This window comes from Protopterus annectens, chromosome 1.part2 (genome assembly GCF_019279795.1).
Source record: "Protopterus annectens isolate FY-2018-M chromosome 1.part2, PAN1.0, whole genome shotgun sequence".
In the NCBI taxonomy this organism is placed as follows: domain Eukaryota; kingdom Metazoa; phylum Chordata; order Ceratodontiformes; family Protopteridae; genus Protopterus; species Protopterus annectens.
Window position 1 is genome coordinate 442,674,365 of NC_056727.1, and position 24,020 is coordinate 442,698,384.

General features: G+C 43.9%; 1 protein-coding gene across 1 annotated transcript in view; it reads left to right on the top strand.

The window, feature by feature from the left end:
* The window catches only part of RRBP1 (ribosome binding protein 1), a gene marked incomplete in the record, with an annotated part of 1,023,325 nt that overhangs the window by 920,505 nt on the left and 78,800 nt on the right, over positions 1-24,020 (top strand). Inside the window, 1 exon segment of the mRNA XM_044056904.1 lies at positions 19,757-19,849. Coding sequence (XP_043912839.1) covers positions 19,757-19,849 — 93 coding nt within the window.

Sequence of the window (24,020 nt, forward strand, 5' to 3'; positions counted from 1 at the left end):
CCTGCTCAACATCAGAGCTATTCATCCAGTTCCAGTAGAAGAAAGGGGTCAGGGTTTCTATTCCAGACTATTCCTGGTACCCAGGAAAGAGGGCTGTTGGCACCCAATCCTGGATCTTTCAGTTCTCAACACCTTCCTGGTGATCCCAAAATTCAAGATGCTTACCCTGCAACAGCTTCTCCCTATGCTAGCCAAGGATGCCTGGTTAGTCACCCTAGACTTAAAAGAAGCTTATCTGCACATCCCCATCAGGGAATCATGCAGGAAATATCTACGTTAAAGGGAAGGGTCTATGCATCATCAGTTCTCTGCACTTCCCTTTGATTTATCTACTGCACCCAGGGTATTCACAAAATGCCTGGCTCCAGCCATTGCATACTGCAAGCAGAGAAATATCCAAATTTACCTGTACTTGGATGACTGCCTGATTCAGGCAGACAGTCAGGAATTGCTGCTTTAGTACCTGGCATTTGTAAAAAGCCTTCTCACTTCTTTGAGGTACACCATCAATGAAAAGAAATCACAACTGGTACCCAGTCAAAAGATTGTATTCCTGGGAGCAAGCTTGGATACAACTTCCCAGATGGCATTTCTCACTTTAGAAAAACAAGTCTGACAGACTACTTCAAGCAAATGGCCACCAGAACCCAGCTAACTGCAAGAAAAATACTTCAAGCCCTAGGGTTCATGGCCTCATGTATTCTGCTAATTCCATATGCAAGACTGCATATGAGGAAACTTCAGTGGTACTTAAAATGTCTTTGGTGCCAACAGTCTCAGGACTTGGAAACAGCATTCCTATCATACCTTATCTGAGGGCAGAGTTCCCTTAGTGGGCAGAAGCATGCAACCACAACAAGGGACTGCATTTTACTCTACCCCACACCACCCAAACCCTGACCACAGACTCATCAGACTATGCATAGGGGGTCCACATGGCTGAGAAATGCGTTCGGGGCCACTGGATCCCAAGCCAAATTCTCCTGCACATCAACCAAAAGGAGATGCTAGCTGTACAGAATGCTCTGACAGCTTTCAAATACCTAATCCTTCCAGGACAATTGCTGATAAAAACAGACAACACCACAGTTATGTGGTACATAAACAAGCAGGAGAGAACCCATTCTTACCCACTCTGCAGGTTAGCCATGACTCTGTGGATCACAGCTTTGGACAACCATGTCCATCTACAAGCTCAGTTCCTGCCAGGCAAGCAAAATTCACTGGCAGGCGACTTAAGCAGAAATCTCCTAGACCCACACAAGTGGAAATTGGAGCTCAGCACCTTCAACCGCCTGATCCAGAGGTGAGGGACCCCGGAGGTGTATCTCTTTGCCTCCCCCCACAACCACCAGTTAAGCAAATTCTGCACCAGGAACCCTCACAGCAGGGCCTGGAAAGTGGATGCCCTATCCTTTCAATGGGAAAACATCTCAATCTATGCCGTTCTCTCTCTGCCCCTTCTCTCAAGAGTACTACTCAGGATAGAAGACAGGCCAAGGACAATTCTAATTGCCCAGGACTGGCCACGCCAGCACTGGTACCCACTCCTGAACAGCCTGACAACAGTATCACCCTGGCACCTACACCAGACCCCTACCCTGCTGTCACAGCAGGAGGGACAGATTTTGCATCCACAATTACAAACACTAAATCTTGCAGCCTGGCTTATTCCTTGAATACTTCACCAGCAACCCTAAGTAAACAGGTGCTGGACGCCATTCTTGAAGCCAGAAGGCCTAGTACTAGGAAATCTTATGCGGAAAAGTGGAAAAGATAGTTCTTGGATTCAGTCTAAAGGAAAGGACACAGCACTGCTCTCATTACCTGTAATCCTGGATTACCCTACTCCACAGAGGCCTATCCTTCTTCTCCATTAAGATTCATGCCACTGCCATTTCGGCTCATTACAATACTGAGCCACCTCTATTTTCTCACCCTCTCATCAAATGGTTCCTGAGAGGGGCTAACAACTTAAGGCCCCCAAGGAGAGCACCCACCCCTGCTTGGGACCTTAACTTTGTACTGGTAAAGCTCACGCTTCCCCCTTTTGAACCTGCTGCTTCAGCAGAGTTAAAATTCCTCTCTTGGAAAACAGCCTTGCTTCTAGCCATCACTTCAGCTAGAAGAGTGCCTGAGCTACAGGCACTGATGGCTGTGGAACCCTTTATTATCTTCCATGCTGACAGGGTTTCCCTCAGGACCAACCCGTCCTTTATGGCTAAGGTAGTGTCCAGTGTGGCCCTAAACCAATCCATCCATTTGCCAACCTTCTTCCCTAACCCTCAGAATAAAGGGGAAAGGATCCTGCACCCTTTGGATGTGCACAGACTGCTCAGATTCTACCTTGATAGGACTAAGCCTTTCAGAAAATCTGACCAGCTCCTAGTCAGCTTTGCAACGGGGCAGAGGGCAAGGCCATTTCTAAACAAACCATTTACAAATGGATAGCACACTGCATCTATTACTGCTACAAGCACCATGGAAAACCAACTCCTCAGGGGGTCAGAACACATTCCACTAGGGCTACTTCTACCTCTACAACATTTCTCAGGGGAGTCCCTACCAGGGACATTCTGGAAGCTGCAACCTAGAGTTCTGTACACACCTTGACCAAGCATTACCACTTGCCTATCTTTTCCAAATCCAGGGCAGGATTTTATACAGCAGTCTTGCAGGACCTACTAGCCAGCCCTAACTCTCCTTGACTGCCTCCACCCTTCCTCAGCTTTGGGAATCAACCCAAGTGTGATGACTGCAACATTGAACCAGGAAGAACGTAGTACAGTTGTGTACTCTTACCATAAATGTAGATGTCCGAGTGTATTCACTTTTGCAGTCCTGGTTTCCCTCCCTCCAGCCCCCTGTTTTTCTCTGTCTTTCTATCTCCCCTCTCTATGGCTATTACTAATAGTATTGGTATTTATTTTTTACTGGTGGTGGTTTCCACACCATATACTAGCTCCCTATTTGGGGGCTCCTGACATTTGGGGCAAGAAAAGTTGATGTAATGGCGTCTGCTGCCTGTTTTTATACCCCTGACAACCTGACATCATGGAAGAAGTGACAGCATCCGACGCAGAAGTACTAAAACTCTGGTATTCGGGCTGACTGAGGGCTACCTGCAGACAGTTAACCCAAGTGTGATGACTGCAAAAGTGAATACACTCGAACATCTACATTTATGGTAAGTGTACACAACTGTACTTTCTCTCCTCTCCTGGACTTTTACTAGCTTATTAGTCTAGCACTTTACCAAGACTTCTTGTAGCAATTATTGTAGCACACAAAAGTACTACCAACACAAAACATTCTACAAGGAAACAGCTCCAGTACTTATCATTAATGCCCACCCATCCCGGCATGTTTAAATGTCAGTTCCCTGTGCTTTCTCCTATTAACCTGGTGAACTTGGGCATCCTGAGGCAATGTAGCAACTGCCTCATGTACACCAACAACCCTCTCCTCTTACCTCCCAACACTCAGACTTGCAAGAGATGCACTTGTATATCCAAATTGGAAGCCACGCACTCTCCAGCCAAGACCAAGACTGGAATACCTGGTCAAGAGGAGAAGCTCAACCCTTGCACCACACCACATGGAATACATGGCCCTCCAGAACACACACCAGCACTGCCTTCACATAAAAACACTAACCACACACCCACTTTCGCAGAGGCTCTTAATAAAAATTTACCCAAACAGCAGAGACTTCAAGGCAGAAACACACTCGACCACCACAACAGTAGTCATGAAACACAACTCTCCTAAACCATGTGCCAGTCATCCAAAGCCCCTAAGACAAAATAGCATGCCCAACACACTAGTCATAGGTGACTCGATAGTGAGGCACACTGATGGCCCACTCACTAGGTTGAATAAGGAGAAAATAACAGTTAGCTGCCTGGATCTGCCACATAAAGCACGCACTCAGGTCCCTCAACAACAGGTACAGATATGACTCAGTCATTGTACATGTGGGTGTGAATGACCTGAGACATACCTCCCTGGACTACATGAAAAGAGACTTGAAGGAGCACTCGGATTATGTAACCCAGGCAGGTATGACTCTAGCCCTGTGTAGCATCCTGTCATCACCCAGAATGATACCACAGTACAAGCAGAAAATGACTGATTTCAAGAATTGGCTACGTTTATGGTGTCATTCTATGGAGATCCAGTAGCTGTCTGCCTTGACTGACATGATTGATGAACCTCGATGCTTTGTCAGAGATGGCCTGCATCTGTCACCCCTGGGCTTCCGGATGCTGGCCAAGGATCTTGCCACCCCTATAGTGCCTTTTATAGGCAGTGTTCCAAAGACCAAATTACCACCGTAACAGCTACAAACAAATAGAATCTGAGGGTCATGCTGCTCAATGCTAGAAGTCTAAATCTCAAAATGCACTTGCTCAAAGCACTCCTTAAAATGGAGAACATCGACATCTGTGCTGTAACAAAGACCTGGTTCAAGGCAGCAGAAAGCACCCCTACACTACCAGGCTATAACTCTTTCCACACCTTTCAGCCCCAGAACTTGGACCGAAGCTCCAAAGGCAGTGGTGTTTCCATATTCGTAAAGGATGCGCACACCTCCAGACTGATAGCCCAACATAAAGCATCAGAGATACTTCAGGTGCAGCAACACTGGGTAAGACAGCGATTCAAGTCGTAGCCTGCTATAGGTCCCCAACCATGTCCCTGGAGAATATTAGGGTCCAACCTAACACTCTCATACTAGGTGACTTCAACTACCCCCTCCATTAACTGGGAAAACTACTTCTCAACCTACTCTGAACTAGAGAATCAAACAAGCACAGTACGACACAGCAACTGGAGAGTACAAACTTTAATAACAGTTAAGCACTTTCTTCCCTCTTCAAGGGACTTGCTCAGAACAAAAGATACATCCCCACCCAGCCCTTAAATAGCATGTCAGTTAAAACAATTATCCAATAAATTAGTTAACCACAAAGCCACATAATTTGAAGAAATATATGTACAAATACAAAAAATATATATGTACAATTACAAAAAATACAAAAAATATTGTGTTAAAAACAAATACTTGATACTAAAATTCATAAGGAACGTAAATAGTCTGTCCTATAATGTTCTTCAATTTTAACACACATGTAATGGCAGTACAATCGTTAATGCCCAGGTACTCGGTTGCATTTAGACGCAATTGCCATTTTAACTCACAAATATCAAGATGAATGTCCAAATTCCTACCCTGGGGATCTTTTGCCACTTGTTGTATGGCCAAAGTTTTAAACTTTTGTTTACTAAACTCTTTTATATGTCTACTCAAAGCATTAGTCAACCTACCATGCCTGATGTCTGTGTGTTCAGCAAATCTATTTTTAAAGTGCCTGCTGGTTTTCCCCACATAGAATGTGGGGCATTGCTGACATTTTGCCATATATACTACATTGGGGCTACAACAGTTGAAATGCCCATTAATAAATATGGAAGTTTTGTTTAGCTGAAACTGGTCACCAGTTTCCAATATATGAGGGCAAAAAGTGCACATTCCTCTCTTAAAATTCCCTTTATTTCTATGCTTGGACAGATTGTTGGCATAACCAGCTGTCTTCAAAATATTCTTAAAGGATTTGTCCTTCTTATAGACAATGATGTTCATCGTGTTACCCTGCTGCAGTCATTACACTTGGGTTATACTGTCGTCACAAGGTCCCGCAGTCGGCCGGATTTCCAATGTCTTGGTCCGACGTCGGTTGCAGTCGCCTCATCCCTGCCGTCAGTCCGCCAGGGGTATATATATTGCAACCGACGCCATTTTCTTCAGTCTTTCTTGCCGCGCGGTGCCCGAAGCAGAAGCAGTTCGCAAGTGCCGGTCGGCCGACTCCTGAGATTTTCGATTGATTTCAGACCGAAGTCTTCTATAAAGCTAAGTACCCGTTGAAACTTTTCTTGCCTCAGACCGATGTCAGAAAAAGTTAACAATTGTATTTCTTGTGGGAAGCAAATACCTCATAAGGATTTTCATTCTTACTGCATACCTTGCCTAGGCCCTGATCACGACGTCACTTCTTGTCGTTTTTGTGCTAGATTTAATAAACGTACTATTAAAAGATGATTTGATTTCGCACGACACTTTTTTGGTAGAAAATTTAATTATAACATGCTGTCGGAGCTTCTGACTACCGGCGTGCACAAAAAGCGCAGGGATAAGGATCGACAGCCCAGGCCTAAGCCCGATTCCGAGGCCTCGGTTGATCCGGTCTCCGGTTCTCCGGTTATCAGTGAGGCTCCGACGCAGCCTCTGACTACCGCAGTTCAAGAAACCGAGACCGCTGCAGATATTTTGACGGAATGTACTAGGCCGACAGCCTTTTACTTCAGGCCCTACCGACGATTTACCTTCCAAGGACGTTGGTGCTTCTGAAACGCCATCGGTTTCTGAAGGCATTTTCAGACCGACTACTCTTACAGTCAAAACGTTTTCCAAGTCGAAGACTCCTTCCAAACCGAAAAAGGCTTCACTTCAGTCTCCTGTTCAAGGCCCTATGCCTAAGAAACAGATGCTCAAGTTGGCTGAAGATTTGATTTCTCTTATCAGGGGTTCTCAACCTCCTCCTGACAAAAGGCCTAGACTAGAGGAAGAATCTGCTTCCTCTGAACAACTGTCTATTTCTTCGGATTCCTCTGAGGACCAAGACTATTCCTTCTCTCCTTATGAAGATTCTGATGCTGAGGACTCTATTACCTCAGCTTCCCCTCCAGAAGATTACTCTTTTGGGGAAACTTTACATACTATGAGGGAACATTTTCACTGGGAAGGTCAGGATTACTCTGATTCCAAGAAAAGGCTCAGAGAGTTTCTTTTACTCCCCCAACACAGACCTCTAGCCATCCCTCCTGTTTTGGACATTGTGGATGATGTCTATTTAGAATCCAGTTTCAACCCTGACTCTCTGCCTCCTGCTCCGGCCAAGCCTGACAGATACTACAGAGTACCTGATTCCCACAAATTTCTTTACAAAAGCCCAGTAGCTGACCCAGAGACTATCTCCCAGGGGCCCAAGGGGCTAAGGCTTCCATGGCTAAAAATCCAGTACCTTCTGAAAGGGATTCAAGAGCACTAGACAGATGGGGGGAAAAGGTTTATACCTCAGCCACTTTAGCTATGAGAGCTCTAAACTGTCAATTTCATATGCTTAAGTATCAGCAATTTCTGATCTCTCAGTTAAAACAAAAGATAACCACCCTCCCTCAACAATCTGAATTGAAAGAAGTACAGGATTTGTTGCACGCCACCAAACAGGTAGGCAAACATACCTTGCAATGTGGGTTTGATTCTTTAGAGGCCTCTTGCAGAGCAGCTGTCACTGGATCAGTTATATGTAGGCATGCCTGGTTAAAGGAACAAAGTCTGCCTGATCATGTTAAAGCAAAACTACTAGATGCTCCCTTACAGCAGGATGTTCTTTTTGGTGTTAAAGCAGAAGAAGTTTTAAAGAAAATGGAAGATAAGGCAAAATCAATGCAGACAGTCAAAGATTTCCTACAAGTACAACCCCCTCGCTTCAGCAGAAACTGGCCAACAAAAAATTGGTCCTTTCCAGCCACTGACAGGCCTCAGAGGGGTAAATACAGGCGCCCAAGGGGAAGAGGACAACCACAAGCTCAGTATAAACCTCGCCAATGGGGCACTCCAACCCAGAAGGGAGGAGAAGACCGGTCTCAACCCACCAGAAGGCAAACTCAATGACTTGCACCTCAGCTGGCCAAACATAGCTCTTTTGTCAGCCCCCCTGGGGGGAAAGCTAGCACTATTTGCAGACAACTGGCACATGGTCACAAAAGACAAATGGGTTCTAGACATAATTTTACGAGGATACAGATTCCACTTTCACACATTGCCAATAAAAAGAGGAATGCCAAACCTGACACAAAATCAAAGGGCAGAGGCTCAAAAGCAAATTTCAGCTCTCATGGCCATGAGAGCCATTCAAAGGGTGCCAACTCAAGAACAAGGCCAAAGATTTTACTCAAGACTCTTCCTAGTACCCAGAAAAGAAAATGCTTGGAGACCAATTCTGGACCTTTCAATTCTAAACACTTACTTACAAGTTCCCAAATTCAAGATGTTAACACTACAGCAGCTACTTCCCATGTTGGGCAAGGAAGCATGGCTGGTAACGTTGGACCTCAAGGAGGCATACCTGCATGTCCCTATCAGACAAAGTTGCAGAAGATACCTCTGTTTCATTGCAGGTTCAACCCATTATCAATTCTCTGCACTGCCCTTTGGCTTATCTACTGCGCCCAGAGTATTCACAAAATGCCTGGCACCAGTAATTGCATACTGCAGACAAAGAGGAATTCAAATATATCCATACCTGGACGACTGCCTCATTCAAGCAGAAAGAAAAGACATTCTCTTACAACATCTGGCTTTTGTGAAGCATCTACTGAATTGTCTGGGGTACACAGTAAACGAAAAGAAGTCATAACTAGTACCCTCACAAAACATGACATTCCTGGGTGCCAGCTTGGACACAACGGCCCAGAAGGCTTATCTGACACCAGACAAGCAATTACACCTGACTCAATATTTCAAAACAATGGCAACAAAAACCCAATTAACTGCAAGAAAAATTCTGCAGGCTTTGGGCTTCATGGCATCTTGCATTCTGATAATACCATTTGCAAAACTGCATATGAGGAAACTACAGTGGTACCTAAAAAGTGTATGGTCTCAACACAGCCACAGCTTGGACACAGTGATATCTCTCATTCCCTGCCTTCAACAGGAATTTCTATGGTGGGCACAGGCATGTCACCTCAACAAGGGTCAGCCTTTCACCTTGCCCCCACCCAGGCAAACTATCACAACAGATGCTTCAGACTATGCCTGGGGGGCACACATGGCGGGGCAATGCATTCAAGGCCTATGGACTGCAGAACAAAGAAAACTGCACATAAACCAAAAAGAGATGCTAGCTGTACAGAATGCTCTGACAACCTTCAAGGATCTACTACAGCCTGGACAACTTGCAATAAAAACGGACAATACCACAGTAATGTGGTACATAAACAAACAAGGGGGCACACATTCCTACCCTCTTTGCAGGCAAGCAATGATCTTATGGAACACAGCTCTGGCCTACCAAGTCCAGTTACAAGCTCAATTCCTGCCAGGACAGAAAAACACATTGGCATACGACCTAAGCAGAAACATCAAAGATCCCCACTAGTGGAAGCTAGACCCACAAATATTTGCAATGATAACTCAAAGATGGGGCCTACCAAATATAGACCTGTTTGCCAGTCCTCAAAACTACCAGCTGACAAAATTTTGTACAAGGACATTCCACCATCAAGCTTGGAAAGCGGACGCTCTCTCCTTCAGTTGGAAAAACCTGACAGTATATGCCTTTCCTCCATTGCCTCTTCTAAAAAAGGTTCTTTTGAAGGTCAAAAAGGAGAAACCCTCGAATGATTCTCATAACCCCAGACTGGCCACGCCAGCACTGGTACCCACTATTGAAGAATATGGCTCACAGCCCACCATGGATTTTGCCTCAAATACCTCATTTGCTCACGCAGCAAGACAAGCAGATTCTACACAGCCAGATCAAAACCCTTAAACCTGGCTGCATGGCAAATCAATTAAGCATTCAACCAGCCCCTCTTTCACAAGCAGTGCTGGATGTTATTCTAGAAGCCAGGAGGCCAAGCACCAGGAAGGCTTACTCGGACAAATGGAAAAGGTTTTCTGCTTGGAACCAAGCTAAAGGCCAAGACACTACTCAGCCTCATATGCCTCACATTCTGCAGTATTTAGCTGAGATGTTGCATAAAGGACTTTCCTTCTCCTCAATTAAAATCCATGCTTCAGCTATTTCAGCTCACTATGACACAAATCCACCTTTATTTTCAAATCCTCTCCTAAGGCAGTTCCTCAGGGGCGAAGAACATTAGACCACCTAGAAGAGCTCCTACACCAAAATGGGACCTCAATTTTGTTCTGGAAAAACTAACGCTACCTCCCTTTGAACCAGCTTTTTCTGCAGACCTTCAGTTCCTATCTTGGAAGACTGCCCTGCTCCTGGCAATAACTTCTGCTAGGAGAGTTTCAGAATTGCAGGCACTTATAGCAGTGGAACCTTTCCTCATTTTTCATCAAGACAGAGTTTCTCTACGAACTAATCCTTCCTTCATGCCTAAGGTGGTTTCCAGTGTAGCTCTAAATCAAACCATCCACCTACCCACTTTCTACCCCAATCCCCAGAACAAAGGTGAAAGACTCCTGCATTCCTTGGACATTCACAGGCAGCTTCGTTACTACTTGGATAAAACTAAGGCTTTCAGAAAAACTGACCAGCTCTTTGTTTCCTATGCTACAGCCTCTCAAGGGAAGGCCATATCCAAGCAAACCATTTCTAAATGGATAGGCCATTGCATCAGATTCTGCTATACCCATCATGGGAAACCAGTTCCTCCTACCATTAGATCCCACTCTACCAGGGCAACAGCTACCTCTACGGCCTTTCTCAGGGGGGTTCCTACCAAGGAAATCTTAGAAGCTGCAACTTGGAGTTCAGTGCACACCTTCACCAAACACCATCACTTACCTCTTTATTCTAAGTCCAGGGCAGGCTTCGCCACTGCAGTTCTGCAGGGCCTCATTGCCTCCACTAACCCTCTATGATGCCTCCACCCTATCTTAGCTTTGGGACTCAACCCAAGTGTAATGACTGTAGCAGGGTAACACGATGAACATATTACAGTTTTGTACCTACCATAAATGTAGATGTTCGAGTGTTCACCCTGCTGCAGTCCAGGTTACCCTCCCTCCAACCCCTCTGATCTACTGGCTAAACCTCTGCTATGCCTTACTGATGTATTTGCTTATAGCTGAAGGGATTTTGTGTTTGTACAGTGTTTCACACCATTTGGTACTGATTTGGATCACCTTTTTGGGGGCACCTGACATCTGGGGCAAGAAAAACTGAAGAAAATGGCGTCGGTTGCAATATATATACCCCTGGCGCACTGACGTCAGGGATGAGGCAACTGCAACTGACGTTGGACCAAGACTTTGGAAATCCGGCCGACTGCGGAACCGCCTGACGACAGGATAACCCAAGTGTAATGACTGCAGCAGGGTGAACACTCTAACATCGACATTTATGGCAGGTACAAAACTGTACTTTTGGCATTTTCCCAACTCTGTCCTACATTATACTCATATTTCAAAATTTCCCAGTTTTGAATTATACCTACCACATTATCAGTGTCCAAATTAAAAGTTATAATAAAGCTCACAGAATAGTTATTTTCCATACCTCCTTTCCTACTCTGCAGGCTTACACTTGATCCATTTCCACTTGCTAGAATTGGCTTGTAAAGGCCAATTTTACGTTTATATTGGACTTCATCACTTATTTTGTTTAGCATTTCTTGTGGGTACCCCCTCTTACAAAACAACTGTTTAATATATGACAATTCATTAATAAATTAATTTTCTGTGGTGGCCATCCTGGCGGCCTGTACCATCTGGCCTTTCACAATTGATTTTTTTTGATGTACTGGGTGTCAACTGCTAAATTCCAGGTAGGAATTGGAAAATGTAGGCTTCCTATAAATGGCTGATTTCAATTTCTTGTTTTCTTTATTAAATGTCAAATCCACATCTAAATAAGTGATGTGTTTCACTATAACTATATGTAAATTTCATAAAATTCACTGTGGTGGTGATATATTCAAGAAATTGTTTAAGTTCAAATTCAGTACCCTTCCAAACAACGAATAAATAGTCCAGACGTCTAGTGTAATACTGAATTTTACTAGAATAAGCCCCTTCCATTATGTATTGTTCCCAGAAGGACATGACATAGTTAGCAAAAATGGGGGCATATGCCACCCCCATTGCAACTCCTGTTAGCTGTCTATAATATTGTCCTTCAAAATAAATGTAATTGTTTTTTAAAACAACTTCCATCAAGCTAACAAACTTAATGTCATCCTGGTCATATATTCCAGTCTTAATTAACTGGGTCTCTAACCATTCACAACCTTCATGGTGGGGAATCACAGAAAATAGATTACAAACATCAATAGTAACCATAATGATATTCCCATCTAGTGTCAACTTTTCCAACCTTTCCAGGAATTGCCAGGAATCCTTTGTAACAGTCATCCCTTTTTGTAGGTAAAAATCCAAATACCTGCTAATAAAGCAGGTTTTGGATCTCTTACCATCCACTATTGGTCTGAACTTCGGGTTATTTAAGCCTTTATGGATTTTGGATATCCCAAATATGTCTGAAACCATGGGGTGTTTGTTTATCATATAATTATGTTCATCTTCGTTTATCTGCCCTTGATATAGCATATCATCCAAATATAAATCTATCCTTTTATATGATATATGTATTTCATTTAAAGACACCTTCTCATATGTTCCATCCATTAAAATAATATTCATGCGATTTACGTAATCCCCTTTGTCCATAATGACCACCCCATTCCCCTTATCAGGTTTCATTGTACGAATATTAACATCCCTGGCTAAGTACATTAGTAAATTCTCCTCTTTCTTGTTAAGGTTGTGAACATACTTTCTGTTATTATGTTTATATGCATGCCTAATCTCATTTTCACATACTTTTTCATATATTTTTATTAAGTTGTTCATAGGAGGATTAAATACACTAGATTTTTTGAGTTTATTCCCCTGGGCATTGATGGTGTGCCCACTCTCATTAAAACATACTTTCAAGTTAAGTTTACAAGTGAAACACTTGAGATCAATTAGTGTTTCAGCTATTCCCCGTCCCCCCCCTTTACTGGGAACAAAAGTGAATCCCTTTGCCAGGAAGTTGGCGTGCTCTGCATCTATTAATCTACCTGAATAATTGTAAACCTTGAAGTCCTGGGCTACATTCGTTACTACACTTGGTTCAAACTTGGTTGTCATATCATCAAAGTTGCCAGTAGAACCAATAATCCCATCAGTGTTTGAACAAGAATTAAATAAACCATCCTGATTCATCACTTCATTTGCATGTGCTTCAGAGTCCCTTACTGAATACAGACTAATAAAACCTTCAAAATTACATAAAGCTTCAATATCAGTACTAAAATTAGAATTATTAGTTGCTTGGGCTTGTCCAACAACAAGGGTACCAGGCATACTATCATTATCATCACTAAAGTTATGCATTTGTGTCATAACTGCACAAGTATTTGGACAACCATAACTAAAAGCATCCTGATTAGTATTATGGACAATATTAGACATATTAAGGTCACTAGGTAAATCCACATTCTCATTACTCATGCCTGTACCTTCAGAATTTTATTTGGACTTCAATCGCAGTGTTAAAAGTACTAACATTGTCAGTATATCCACATCCATCATTAAAATCTCTTGAGGTTAACACATTTCGATCATTGTAAACGCTGGCTTTAAGATTATTTAGTAGTTCTTCCTCACCCTCACCCCTATTAATGGCTATGCCATTATTCTCAACATCTGCAAAGTGTATTGGTGCGGAAGATGTGCCATTGTTTAAACAAAGATTATTACAAAGAACAACCGGGCTGCTTAAACAACCATTATCTTGCAGATTAAGGTCGCTTATAACACCCAACTTTTTATTATTACCAATTGTATATTCAGAATTAAACAAGTGCTCAATACCTAAATAAGAATTACAGTCCTTGGTGGTTTGAACAGGTCCAACAACAGAACTATCGGCTGAGCCATCATAAACAACACTTAGTGTCCATCAAGTCCAAAGCCAGGTCAATTAATTGTTCCATCATCAAATCCTGCTTCTTGCATTTTTCGGTCTGGCCCCCTGAACTACGTAGTCTCTAAGTGTTCCCCGAAAAATGGAGCTGCTGCTCCTTGGCTCTCAATCTGCCCAACCATCTCACGCCATCATCAACCCGGTTGTGGTTGGGAAAGTGCATATTTTGCTGTTGCTGGTGTAATCTTGCTTCTGATGTCACCTCCTCCTCACCAGCAAACTCGCTGTTGGTTCTCACTTGGTTGTTGACTTGGCAACCAACCCCAAAAAGGGTACGCCTTGTTCTTGGCATATTCATTCATATCCCTCTTAATTGTATTCATTTTTCTCAAATAAATAGTTGTGAAACACTATCAGCTGTGGAAAAGATGTTGGAATAGTTAACTTTATATCATTCAAAAGATAAATCTGCCTGGATTTGTCGATTTTTTTCATCCAGGTCTTTTGATAATTTATCCACAGCATGTATATTTTGTTTTACCATTAACTTTAAGAGTTTAATACCTATACGGTCAGATACATCCTCTTGGTATCTGCCCCAGTTCAATGTTTCTTTCAAGATATGCTATTTACATCTGGAGTTTCTTAAAAGCAAGCATATCCTTTTCAAAGTCTTTTTAACCTCTCAACCAGGGTCAAAGACTCGTATTGAATAGTGCCCCTGCTCCTTCTTTCAAAACGAAAATCGAACCCATTATTTTTCCAGTCCACTGGCTCATTGTCACTGCTTGTATTGCCTTTATTACTCAAATTCTCAGCCGGACTTGAATTTGAGTTCCCCACAACCTGTACTGCTGTTCAGGTTGGGATAATTGTGTTGGCTGGGTCAAAGGGAAACCAAGCCGAAGTAGTTGTTTTTTCCATCAAACCTTTAATTTGCATGTAATGAATGGCTAGCTGCTGATTGATCTGCTGCAAAAGCTCCATGAGCTCACCATTAGTGACCGACCCTTCCATAACTGAGCCACACCAGCTGGAACGAACTTCTTCTCAGCCATCTCTGAACTAGAGAACCAAACAAGCACAGTACGACACAGCAACTGGAGAGTACAAACTTTAATAACAGTTAAGCGCTTTCTTCCCTATTCAAGGGACTTCCTCAGAACAAAAGATACATCCTCACCCAGCCCTTAAATAGCATGTCAGTTAAAACAAGTATCCAATAAATTAGTTAACCACAAAGTCACATTTAAAGAAATATATGTACAAATACAAAAAATATATATGTACAATTACAAAAAATACAAAAAATATTGTGTTAAAAACAAATACTTGGTACTAAAATTCATAAGGAATGTAAATAATCTGTCCTATAATGTTCTTCAATTTTAACACACATGTAATGGCAGTACACTCAATGCCCGGGTACTCAGTTGCGTTTGGATGCAGTTGCCATTTTAACTCACAAATATCAAGATGAATGTCCAAATTCCTACCCTGGGGATCTTGCGCCACTTGTTGGGAAAACTATTCATGTACCAATACACTTGCCCAGCGTTTCCTGGCGTTCATTAATTCCAATACCCTGGACTAGTTCTTACCCCCACTAGAGGTAGCAACATCCTTGACCTGGTCATTACTAACATGGGTGACCGTTGCTCTACATCAGTAGTCTGCTCCTCCCTGGTTAGATCTGACCACAAACTAATCACCTTGGAAATCCACATCCCTCCCACCTACCCCCACCCCATCCCCCGCAAAGGTAACCACTATGAAAAACTTCTCTATAGCTAACTTTGGGCTCCTAAAAACAGAGGTGGCTAACGTCACGGCACCCATGCAAATTGAGACTAGTTGTATGACCATTGAATCATACCAATGCACTGTACGAACACGTACACAAATGCATGGATCTCACCATAGCCAATAGAACCAAGATGCTCTCCTCCAAAAAAAAGGAAGCCAATCTGGTGGTCCCCTGCCATAAACAAACTCTACAACAGGAGGAGGAAACTGAGGTGGAATAAGGTGAAGTTCCAAGACTGGAAACACTCCCTTATCAGCCTCAACAAAAAGTTGAGATCCCTCATCAAATCCTCTAAAGCTAGCTATGAAAACAGAATTGCAGCAGATAGTAAAGACAACCACAAGGCCGTCTATAGTTATGTAAAGAATGTCAATGGCAACATCCAGATTTGCTCTGAGCTACTGCACAATGGTACCTCCTATACCGAGCTAACAGATATTGCCAATATACTGGCCGACAGATTCAGTGCCAACTTTACCCCTCCCCCCCAAAGGACCAATCACAATACCAGTAGATTGCCAGCCACCCAGTATTACTGCTGCACAGGTTAAAACAGCACTGTCCAAGGCCAAGAACACAGCTTCTGTGGGACCTGTCAATATCCCTGGCTGTGTTCTACATGAACTACAGAGTGAAGTGGCACCTCACCTGTGTGCCCTGTTCAGTCACAGCCTCACCTCAGGCTTTGTCCCTACTGAATGGTGCACTGCTACAGTCATCCCTCTCCACAAAGGAGGAGTGACTACAGACCCTGGGAACTATCGCCCCATTAGCCTGAGGAGTCTGATATGCAAAGCTTTGGAACACATCATGTGTGGATGAAGGCAAGGTAGTACATACAGCCTACCTTGATCTGGCCAAGGCCTTTGATACCATTCCCCACTCAGGAATCATAGAAAAACTCACTAAGCTAGGCATCAACCTCTTCATCACTAGGTGGGTTGCAATCTGGCTCACAGAACCCACAGTGTGAAAGTAGCTGACTCCAAGTTAGACTGCCGACTAGTAACGAGTGGAGTCCCACAGGGTTCGGCCCTGGGTCCTCTCCTGTTTGGTATCTACGTCTCTGAAGCCCAGGCCAACACGAAGGGACTCTGGCTGACAAAGTTCACAGACGATTGCAAGTTGGGAGCCATTATTAACTCCCAAGTGTTGTTGACATCCTACAGAAAGGCCTCACTGAGACCTACGACTGGTGGCAGAACCATGGCCTTAAGCTCAATGCCAAAAAAGTGTTGTTATCCCCTATGGGAAAAACCTGGTTCCCATGAATTACCACATTGATGGTAGTCTACCGAACACAAAAGGCATTATAAGAGATGTGGGAACACAGGTTGACAGCAACCTCTCTTTTGATCACCACATTGCCACTGTGGTCAGAAAGTCCTTCTATGTGGCACATCTTATTACTAAGGGTTTTGCATCCAGGAAGAAAGAGGTCATTGTCTCCCTCTTCTCTTCCCTCATTAGGCAATTCGAGTACAATGACCCATTTGGCATGTACCTCACTAGACACCAGCAACAACTGGAGGGGCCGCAAAAGTACCTCGCAAAGAGAATCCCAGACCTTAAACACTTGTACTATATGGACAGACTCAAAAAAAAAAACTCCAGATATTCTCAGTCTCATATCGCCTACTTAGAGGTGCTCTCTGCTTGACTTACAAAGCCATGTCTGACCCAGCTCTGTTAGAAATGCTACATCTAAAGAAATCCCAATCCCTCCGCACCATGCACTCCAGAGATCTCAACGTCATTACCACAATCAACAGAATGTACTGGAGGGACAGGTTCATAACCCAGAGACTGCCCATGCTATGGAATAGACTTCCCATACATGTCAAGCAGAGCACCTCGCTGACCCTCTTCAAGAGAAATCTTGAGTGGATGGGAAATGGCAAATTCACCCTGGGGATAACTCCAGTGGCTGTACTCGACAGAGGCACTGGGAACTAAGGTCGGGTGGCACGATGCCAGGGTAGTCCTACGGCTAGGCTTGTAAAGGCCCCATGGCCATTAGCCTAGTACACACCTATGAACCTATCCAGGTGTGCTCACTTTGTGCTGGGAGGTGCAAACTGGCAAGCACAGGCACCAAGTCACACTTTCCTAGCCTGGAGCATATTGTTGTATATGTCATACCAAGCTGAGAATATTGGGTGGGCAAATTTTCGTACTGTATGGGTCCTTTTTTGCAGATCACTTTTGATGGCAGTTGTTATATTACTATCTGTGTGCCAGAGTTATTCCACTCTCTGTGAATAGCTTGTTATATTATATCATATTGTATTACATTATGTTGTGTCTTTCGGCTTCTCACGGTTAGGGGTCGCCACAGCAGAACTCCGGTCCGCTAATGATTGGTAGTTGATTTTTACGTACCGAGTTACCAGCTCTGACGCACAACCTTCAACGAAGGTACTCCAATTCACGCATGTCTCCACACAGAAGACGCTCTAGCTGAGAATTGAACCGGACAGCATCTTACTGTGAGGCGACAACACTACCGCAGCACCACCACCGCGGAGACATTATATTACATTATATTATGGTATATTATTAAGGTATTATATTGTATTATATTTATTTACCCACTCATTTGTCTGTCCTTTGGTGGAGTGGCTAGTGGCCCTGTTTTTGGGAGACCCAAAGTGGTATTTATATTTCTAGGGGAAATCTGACCAGGGTATTGGGGAACTTCCCATGGCACCTATCTGAAAGATTAGAGGATCTTTTTAAGTCCACCTACACTACCACCAATTCAAGCATGGGACCTGTGTTAACATCCCAGTGTTGCACTAATTTGTCAGCAATCCATTCACCTGGCGTGGGAGTAGATCCCTCGGCCTTCTGGTCTTCCTGCACCAAAGGTGACTGTACTACATGAAGTAAAATAAAACTAAAAAAAAACAAAAAACAGTTAGTTTATAAGCATTGGTTATGTTGTGGTGACTGGAGTTCTGATTTGCATTTTAGGGGATTTCTAGTTTGTGGGGCACTACCCTAAATTTGCACTATGCAATAGGAGGCTAAGAAAAATGGCCTGAGTAGTAGTCATAAAAGATTTTTGAGAAATACTTCGGTAGCTAATGTTTCCTCATCCTGTCAGCTTTGTTTAGATGCCTTTTAGGCTTTTCTTCATTGCATCATTTGGATGTGTATGGTGGAAGTAGTTGGAGTCCTGACGTTTTAGTACTGTATAAGGAAAACTAAAGTCTGGTAGGCAGACTAGAAGGTTCTAGACAGTCATATAATACGATTTGTGACTGCTCAATAAACTATCCTAAGTTTTGTCTTTGAAAAACAGCAGTGCAAGTAGAATTCCCCTAAATAGAGTTAACTGAGTCATTTCTGTGGGGCAGGGTGCTGAAATGTTGAATGCTTGCTCCTATAGTAGATCTTGATTCCTATTAGTAGAGGCCCTCATTATGGACAACCAGCTGAACTGGGGTTTGGAGTGATGGTCTGTTTGCCACCAGTTTCTAAAAGCGGGACCAGTTCATTATCTGCCTCTTGAGTAACACCTGGCAAAAAAGTGAGTGGTAGGCTTAGATTGTAGGAGCAAAAAAAGAGAGATGCAGCTTTCCAATGAATGTATGGCACTCTAGGCGAAGGTATAGATGCACAGTAATGCTTATATGTGGTAATGCAGCACTGCAGTGTATATATCTGCCAGCCTTTTCAGAGGAAGGTAAGGTAGTATCCACTCTAATGTCCCTTGCTGAACTGTCAAATTTGAGGTGTCTGCACACAAGTTGCAGCATCCTGTTCGATTGTGGCCCTGATGTAGGGGTAGTTAGACTTTCAGAAAGGTGGTAAGGTCCAAAGAATGCAGAGGTCATAGTGCTGGTGGGAAGTGTATGGCCATGAGGATTATTAGAACAGTTTTTGGAAAAAGAGTTCTATTTCTCTGTGCAGTCTTCCCATTCCCACAAATCATCTTGAACAGGAGCAGAATTGCATATATATGTACACATGCACATGCACACACAAAAGTAGCTCCTTTAAAGTGCTGCATTTTAAGTATGAAACAACAAACTGATTCATTAAGTTTTTTGGTCCTCGGAATGTTTGCTTCAGGAATCTCCTCCCAAAGATCTACTCTTGGGTAATTTCTGCTATTATGTACATTCCTGGAAATGTATATTACCTGCAGTATTTCAGATGTATTGGAATGAGAGCTACACTAATCAGTTTTACATAAACCTTATTGCAGGTCAGGCATCACTTAAGTGAAATGAAGATCCAAGTGCACGATGGAGAAGTTCTTATGACAGAGGCTGATGTAGTTGAGAGGGTTCCATCTGAGGTTAGTTTGTTATGATTGCTTGTGGTTTTCCTTTCAAGTTGCTATGAGGCCTGTTTAATGCATCATGTTGTGACTCTTAGCCCTGCTGCTCCTATATTGGAAACTGGTAAAAGTGCCTTAACTGTTGACTGTCCTGTCGATCTGTAGCTAATACAAAGTGCTTTAGTATAGTCAGACATGTTGCTGTAAGCAAGTTGGCTTCACAGCAGCATGCTTCTCTTCTAATTACATACTGTATAGTTAAAGGGTTTCCCTGTGTTGTACCGAACATACATCTGTCGAAAAATGCAGGGTGTGATTTAATGTTGACAGTATGGATGGCTGAACAGTGAATATGTCGATGGTATGGAATGTCAGTACAGGTAAGTGGGGTTGGGTGGGTGACAGCGTGTGTGTATCTGAGTTAGGGTTAGGGTCTGGGATGAGTATAGGATGGGTGTTCTGCGATTGTGTGCGAGTTTGTATATTTTTGGGTAAGGTTAGATTAACGGATAGCTGTAGTGTGGTTTCTATGTGTTTGTTTGTGTGCATGAGTCTACCTTGCATAGTGGCAGTGTTATGGAATGATAATGATAAGGTGCAAGGTTAAGGTTGGGGGAAGCGGCAGCATTAGGGTTAGTACCCATTACTAAAGGGGGGGGTGGAGCACCTTAGTAATGGGTGCTAACCCTAACCTTAATGCTGCCCTAACCCTACATTTTAATGTCATTAAAACCTTCCTGTAACATTGACATTTTTCAGACAAATTTGAAACTAGTGGTACGAGGGTTTGTTTTAATATGAGAAGAGTAAATAGTTTTCCTCTTTTGATATTGTTTTCAGTTTTGTTTGCATTTCCTATTGAGTATGATCAAACTTTCATGTTCTACATTCAACATTAGGATAGTTTGGTCAGACACAATAGACTCAGTTAAAGGTACACATCTGATGTTGTAAATCTTCATTCATTCCTTACTGATAGGACTTTGGTTCTGTCCTCGGAACTGACACGGCCGGTACCAAGCTCGCGCCAGCCAAAAACTCTCAGCTAAGACCTACCCACAATGCCCCTCTCATAGTCTCTTCAGATCTTGTTTGCCGCTTTCCTCGTCGGAGATGCCAAGCCTTCTCTCAAGCTAAGTGTAGCTTTTTTTGTGGTTATTTATAGTTTGTGTCTTATTAGCCAGTTTTCTCATCTAAAGTTATTTCTCGTTTCTACTTTATTCATTTCCTGACTAAACCCTACCCACTACCTTAGTAGTTCTTTCATACCATCATTGGTACTACTCCCTCTTCCCTACCTTAGTAGGCCCTTCTCTTACCTTTCTGGTATTTCTCATTACCATTGTTGGCACTCCTTTCCTAACTATCTGTAAAAAAAAAAAAAAAAAAATTTTGCTATCCCTATATCTTCTTGTTTAGTAGATATAGTTTTGTTGTGTGGTAGTTCTAGTGTGTTGATAATGTCAGATAAGACCAAGCTTGGGTTCAAGCAGTGTGAGAAGTGTAGGCGTAAGATGCCCAACTGTGACAGTCACGCCCAGTGTGTTTATTGTTTGGGCATTGACCACATTAACATTTCTTGTGACATTTGCTTTAGCTTCAGCAACCGTACGTTGACTGAACGCAAGAACAAGCGTATTCTAAAGGGTATGCTGAATTCACCCTTCGCAGAGGCTCTTTCTGGGATGGAGGTTTCACCACCTCTTAAGCATAAGGATGTAGAAAAACATAAGGAGAAACGGAGTCTTTCGGTTCCAACATCCCCGTCCTCCTCTGAACCGAGTTGACACCTTCTCCCGTGCCGTCAGGGCAGACAGCTTCGGCACAAGGGTCCCTGTCTTCTCCCTCAGTGCCGTCCTTGATTCTGATTCAAACTCCTACTGTACCAGCTTCGGCACCTTCTCCCTCAGTGCCGACTTTGTTTATGATGCAGGTTCCAACCACTATACCTGATCAGCACCATCCCCATCTACTGTGCCAATGTCTTGCATGGCCCCACTGATAATGACAACTTCGGATCCGAAGGTCGAGCACCTTCCCAGAATCAGGTATTCTCTCTCTTATGACCCCTTTTTAGGAAAACAGTTTAGTCCATTTCTTGAGAGACCAGAATCTCCATCAGCAGCTTCCTTCAGATCCACCACAAGTCTTTTGGAACAAAAGGTAGTGAAGGTTATGGACAAGCTTTTGGCAGCTAGAGGATTACCCACCTCAACTAGGTCTTCTCTCACTCATGGAATGGAGGCTCTCACTGCGTATTCACCTGTCTATCCTCCTCCGATCTCCTCACAGGTCTCGAAAACTTCGGTACCGATGGCCATACATGGCATTCTGTCTCTGCTCTGACAGCGGAGGCTTTCCTGTCGGCACTGATTTACTCTTGGTACCATGGCTCCTTTGGAACTGGTGCATTCTCGGAGCAGTGATTGAGCTGTCGACCTAGTATGACGCCGATTTTTTTCTGTAGTGCCATCTATGACCACAGCTCTCCCAGCAGCAACCGGTCCTCTCAGAGCTCCTCGCCTGGAGGCAGGCTCCTCAGGGCAGGGTGTGACCCCGATTCCGAGGTCGTCCTTCTCTGTTCTGGGCTCCCAGTCCTCCTCGGATGGGCCTGATTTCCAGGTGATAGAGAGGGTTCTTGCTTCAACAGGCTGTCAGTTGGCGCCATTGGAATTGGAACCAGAACCCCCCTCTAGCAGGCAGCTGTCTCAGCCTCCTATTCTGGGATCTTGAGCACGGGAGCTGCAAGACTTTCCCTTGAAGGGAACCTTTTCTCCGGAGTCATCCTCAGAAAACCCCACTGGGGAGCCCCCCGTGGAAGAAACTTTGCAAGAGGAAGCATCTAAATTCCCCTGAGGAATCCATCACTGAAGACACCGGTTACAATGTGTGAGAAGGGTCCCCACAGTCTCCCCCGGAAAACTTCTCATTTGGAGACATTCTCGAGATCCTCAAGCAGAGGGTAGACTGGAAGCCCTCCAACCCTTCGGAGGAATCGGTGCTCTTGCAGACCTTCCATGCTCGACCATCTACTTCCTGGGTGACCCCACCTGCGGATGAGCTCATTAGACTTGATGTGCAGTGTGCCTGGAAGGCCCCGGACAACATAGAACCTGTCCCTCGGAGGCCAGATAAAATTTTGTCCACTCATGAAGACCAACCCAACTGGTCCAAACAGCTGGTAGTTGATTCCATGGTCATGGCAGCGGCCACCAAGAGGGAACTGACAGAAGATAGTTCCACTGTTCATCCCTCTCAGACTATGGACAGACTGGGGAAACGGACCTACACTTCAGAGACCTTTGCAATTCAGTCACTGAATTACCTGGCACACTTTACTCACCTCCAAAGAGATCTAATCTCAGAAATGTCTGCCTCTTCGGCAGGGGTACTGCCTGAGGAGGTACGTGATACTGTTGCCTCTCAGCTAGCTACCCTAGAATCCATCTCAAACTCCTCAATGCGCTTGATTTCTCACACTACCGAGGGTGCAGTTCGGGCATCATCATGAGAAGACATACTTGGATGCGGTTGTGTGACTTCAAGGACTTTTTTAAATCTTCCTTTGTCACCGCGCCTGTTGATAAATCTTCCCTTTTTGGTCCCAAGGTAAGAGACACACTGTCACGTAGTGAGAAGGGTGGAAAAACTTTGTCTGCTGTGAGCATATGTTTTTCCACCCCCCCCAGAGACCCTACTCCAGGAATCGGAGGGGGGGAATTGTGGTTCAAGAAGTCCCAAGGATCTTTTCGTGGCACTTGTGATGAGCAATTCCCCTGGGGCAGAGGGGGCAACTCATCCAGAAGACGCCCTTTTCTGGGGCAGAGGGGGTCCATGCAACCAGGGCGCTAGGGATTCCTTCTCTGGTAGATCCTTTCAGGGCTCCTGAACAGCAGCCCGATTGCTTTCCTCTGGAAGCAGCTGGAGGATGATTCTCTCTGCACCTACAAGCCTGGCAACTTATAACAACTAATGCGTGGGTGCAGAGAATAATATCCAGAGGCTATCATATCCCATTTATTCTCACTCCCAAACCCATAAAATGAATCCCCGACGTTCCACCCAGTCAGAGGAAGGCTGCAGCCTTAGAAATCAAAAAGCTGCTAAGAAAAAGACTCATCCAACCAGTCCCACCAGACCAAATAGGATCCGGGTTTTACTTGAGGTTCTTTTTAGTGCCAAAAAAGAC